The 4,862-nt window shown below is 33.3% G+C and overlaps 1 protein-coding gene across 1 annotated transcript in view; it reads right to left on the minus strand.

The window, feature by feature from the left end:
• The window catches only part of LOC105306219 (olfactory receptor 52Z1-like), a 5,791-nt gene extending 1,830 nt beyond the window's left edge, over positions 1–3,961 (minus strand). The window contains exons 1-2 of the mRNA XM_011381128.1: positions 3,757–3,961; positions 3,371–3,538 (exon numbers count right to left, since the gene is read on the minus strand). Coding sequence (XP_011379430.1) covers positions 3,371–3,538; positions 3,757–3,961 — 373 coding nt within the window. The remainder of the gene's footprint in view (positions 1–3,370; positions 3,539–3,756) is intronic.
• Positions 3,962–4,862: the final 901 nt, after the last annotated feature.

The raw sequence follows: 4,862 nt of genomic DNA on the forward strand, positions 1-4,862 counted from the left end.
AGACTAAGTGGCTTTTAATAAAATACCAAAAGAGAGATTTTTTTTTGAATGATTAATTTGTTTAAAAAATGGTTAATTTGCTAAAACAAAACAAAACGAAAACAACTTTTTTTTCTTAGCCTTGTAAGACTGAGGCTTCACTTCATTTATCTGATCGTCTCCCAGCAGTTTTTGGTTTTACTGCATAACCACTATAATGAAAATACCACCATATTTAAACATAAGACATATCGCATTATCAGCACAGGAATGGGCAATATAGCACTAATGATGAAAATAATAATTATTTTTTAAATATTTATCGATGTTTACAATGTGCTAAAACATTTCCCTAAAAACTTTTCTAACCACTTTACATGGATTGTCCAATCTAATGGTCACAACTACTATATGAAGTAGCTATTGCTAATATCCCAGTTTTACACAGAGAGAACTCAGGTACTGAAGGACTTTCTCAAGGTCACATCACTAACTAGTACATAAAGCCTGTTTTAAAATCCAGGCATCATAATTGCAGAACTCATAGTTTTATCCACTAAACTATTCTAACTTACCTTTTAAATGCATGACGTTTCTAAATCTTTGAGAACACAAAAGGCAGATCTTGAATTTCCTCCTACTGATATTATTAGGTCTTAAATCTTAGGTCTTATAAGCCAGACAGTTATGACTAGCTTATAAGAATTCAGAGAAGAGATGAATGTGTGTGTGCGTGTGTGTGTGTGTGTGTGTGTGTGTGTATGTGTGTGTGTGTGTGTGTATTCACCTGTATTGTACATCAATATTTATAAAAACAACTCAAGAAATCACCTCTGGGCCGAGAAGTCTTTTGGGCATTTTACACATAGAATGACTACTTTAATACCTGAGAGCCATAGTCAATATTTGGATTAACTGACTAAACTAGTCTTTCATAATAACAATTCACATGTATCTGTACACCTTGATTAGGAGAAGAGTATATAAGTTTTGGTGATAAGCCCCAGTTTTTGGTGGAGATTATACATGATAAGATTAAGGTAAAATACAAATGTATTATTAATTAAAAGGAGTTTATGGATCTATGTTTACTTGAGGAGAAAACAAAAGTCAACTCATTAAATGTTGAATAGCCCAAGAAGTGAGACAAGTTTATTACCAAGGTTGAAGAATATCAGGAAAATAAGAAGATTCTTTTAGTGGAGATAAATAATTATGATGCTACTCAGTGTTGAAGATGAAATTAATGCAGGCTATGTTCATATGTAACTTTATTTTCAAAATTAATAATATATGTAGCTTCATGTACTTCTGAACTCTGAAATCATGTGCCTTCTTAGTTAAAAGTGATCTACTAAATCACCTATTTTAACACCCATGATCACCTTCATCACTAATGTTGAAAAATTATTTAATATCAGTCAGAAAACACTGAATAGTATAGAACTATGCCACCTGTTTCACTGAAGAACATTCAAAATTGGGTCCAATAATATAATATTCTTTTAGAATTTTCCTACATGCCAAAATACTCGTCTCAACCTCATCTTTGTTCTTGCTCTCACAAGATAGTGTCTAATCGTAAATACCTATGTTGATACAAAACAAAATCATCTATTCAATTGTTTTTCTCTAATGCCCTTAAGATTTATGTATTTTTTCCTGGTTCAGATTATAGCCTTGAATCTTTTTTGTCCACTTTGTGGTTTATGTCTAAAATAATTTGTGACAATTCATCAACTTCTTTATTCGTTCAATACATATTTTATAGGTCACGTGCATGCCGGGTTCCTTGTTAGTATAAATATATCAGTGAAAAGAATGCACATGTTCCCTATCTTAATGAAGTATACACTCTACAAAGAGAGAGAGAGAGAAAAGAAAATATATTGTTTCCCAGATAGGGCAAAGGCATTGATAAATGAGAAACTAAAAATAACAATTGCAGAAAACATCCATCTGTTTTCTAGAGAGTCAGGACTAAGGACAAGGTGGGCTGGCAATAGATTGTTTAGAGGCACAGGTGAGGTAATGAGTTAAATTTACAAGCTCCTACTTTACCATACGATCTTTTAGAAATACTACAAATTTCTCATGAATGTCTAGAAAACTATGCTTTGTAAGCATAATGTTGTGGAAACTTCAGGTGTTTTTGTTTTGTTTGTTTCTTGTAATAGATATAGCAAAGACATAGGTCTAGGAAAGTCAATCAGTAAAATGTGGGAGCAAGGAATATGTAAGGCCCTATACAACCTTTGAGAAGTTGATGTACTGGCTCATAAAGTATCTCTTTCTCATTCTTAGCAGATTATGCTGCAAATGAAACCTATCTAAAGCACTGTTATTTCTCTATTTTTATGTTATTTTAATGACTCCTTAGAGGCAAAGACTATTTAAGTTGGTCCCGTCAAAACAAAATGTATCTTTCCTCTATCAAATCTTCCTAGCAACACATTCTCCAACAGATATTAAAAGTTAATACCCTACTTTTATTTACATTTAGTTACATCATTTTATACATCATAAAAATGCTAATCAACAAATAAAAATTTGAAACAAAGGGTACTACTTGGCTGGCCAATACACCAGTTAATGTATATTCTATAATTTTCTGCTTAGTTTTATAAACTTCATATGTGTACTTATGAATAGATGTCAAAGAATTGGTCATATACATGGTAAAATAGAATACTATTTTTATAAAGTAACATCTAAATAAGATAAAAATTTCATAATTAAAAGCTGAAAAAATTAAATATAATTTCAGGGATAGATAATAAAAAAATCATAGAAGAGGTATGTGTATTGGATATTCATCAGAAGTTAAATTACAGACTACATGGAATCAGGTTATAGCATGACCTATACTGGATGCCTTATGTTCTGTGTTACAGGTCTTTGAACAAATCTACTGATTTCCATGGATATTGGAACTTTCTGACCACATAGATTATTGAGAACTCACTCTCTTTGTATAATTATTTTTTATGTATTTTAGTTGAGTTACTTGAGGGAAATAAAAGGTCGTAAAATGTTTTTGCTATCTTCAAAAACTCCCAGAATAGTGAAAGAGACAAAAAAGTAAATGAATATTATAAACACAGGAATATTTCTCAGTAATATATGTTTCCTTGGCTCAAGTTATATTGAATTCATAGGGATTATCCCAGAATGTGTAAAAGATCTGAAAGTCCTCTCTATTATAATTTGAATAGATTACCCAGAATTCAGGTGTGCTAATCCAGCCTCTCTTACTCTAGAGAAAAAAGACTATTGAATCCTGCACTCCAAAATAATAGACATCATGGGTTTGTTTGTTTGTTTGTTTGTTTGTTTTGTCAAATGCAGTATACAACGGGTTTCAGAACAAGAGAGATCAATAGGTATATACAGTCCATGATAATGTGCACCATAGGTGGAACATGTTTTCCACAGTGATGGATAATAGATACCTTCAGCAGAAGGACACAGACCAACAGCACAGCACAGTTGTGGAAGACACAAGTAAGGGCCTTAAATTGTTCTTTCCTAGAGGCAATGCCTAGCACAGTGACAGAATCTTCAAAAAAGAGAATGCATACGGAATCCAGTCCATGGGTGATGAGAATGATAATGAGGCCATAGATGCTATTGATGCTGTGGTCAGAACAAGAGAGCTTGATATCTGGGTGTGCAGGCAGTATGAGTAGAGGAGCACATTAGTCTTCCAAAATATCAGTTGCTTAATGAGGGGTCCTGGGAAGATGACAGCCACAGCCCATAGCAAAGGCCTTATACCCATCTCGTCAATGGTAGAATTCATCAAAACAGTAGTTTGCCTAAGTGGGTTGAAGACAGTCACATAGTGGTCAAAAACCATGGTGAAGAGGATGCCAGACTCTATGAAAGTAAAAACATGGATGAAGAACATCTGGATGAGGCAGGGATCAAAGTCTATTTCAGGAACATTGAACCAGAAAAGTTGTGGGCAAGGTGGCACCATGGAGTCCCAGGTCACTAGCTGCCAACAGGGAGAGGAAAAAGTACATGGGTTCATGAAGTGACTACTCCATCCATATAACTACAAAGATGATATATTACCATATAAGCAATTAGGCAGAGGGCACGAAGCAAAATGGAAGTTACTGATGCAAATCTACCAGGTCAGGGAAACCAGTCAGAAGAAAGGATCTGTAGGTACTACTGTTGAAAACAAAACAACAAAACAAAAATCATGATGTCTACTTTGGAGTGGAGGATTCAATAGTCTTTTGTCTCTAGAGTAAGAGAGTCTGGAATAGCACGCCATCATCACGATTCTTATATCATGAAGTGTACAGTATACACTTATGCTTCTTACTACATAAATTGCTTTCATCACCTTTTCAAAGCTATAGTAAAAGAAACATGCAGGCACTAGCAAACTTTTACGCAAGAAATCATATTATGAAACTCATATCAACTATTATTTAATTTTCCCATATAACACTATATTAATCAAAACATGAAATATAATATATCTACAGTGCCTATGAATTTTTATTCCATTTTTTAAAATATAAAATGTGGTATGATTGCTATGAAAAGACAACCTAAAACTAGTTTAAAGATTAAAGTATAGAGGAATAGCTAGAAAGTGGAAAAACCTCTTTCTTATTCTTATGCTTATTATTGTTCTTCATGGCTATTTAAGAAATCGAGTGACAGAAATACAGGCAGAGATAAATGTCGCCAAACAGAGTCCTTATCTTTGAACGGAGAACAGCCTCACATGCCTGATTATATTTGAATCATTCTCTACCAATACATAATCCTACGGTCGTGTTAGGATAAAATGCTGGTTCCATTCATTGTATATATATTCTTTCTCTCTCAGGTTAATCTTAAAAGCATAGAACAAAAAG

Source organism: Pteropus vampyrus, unplaced genomic scaffold, assembly GCF_000151845.1.
Source record: "Pteropus vampyrus isolate Shadow unplaced genomic scaffold, Pvam_2.0 Scaffold431, whole genome shotgun sequence".
In the NCBI taxonomy this organism is placed as follows: domain Eukaryota; kingdom Metazoa; phylum Chordata; class Mammalia; order Chiroptera; family Pteropodidae; genus Pteropus; species Pteropus vampyrus.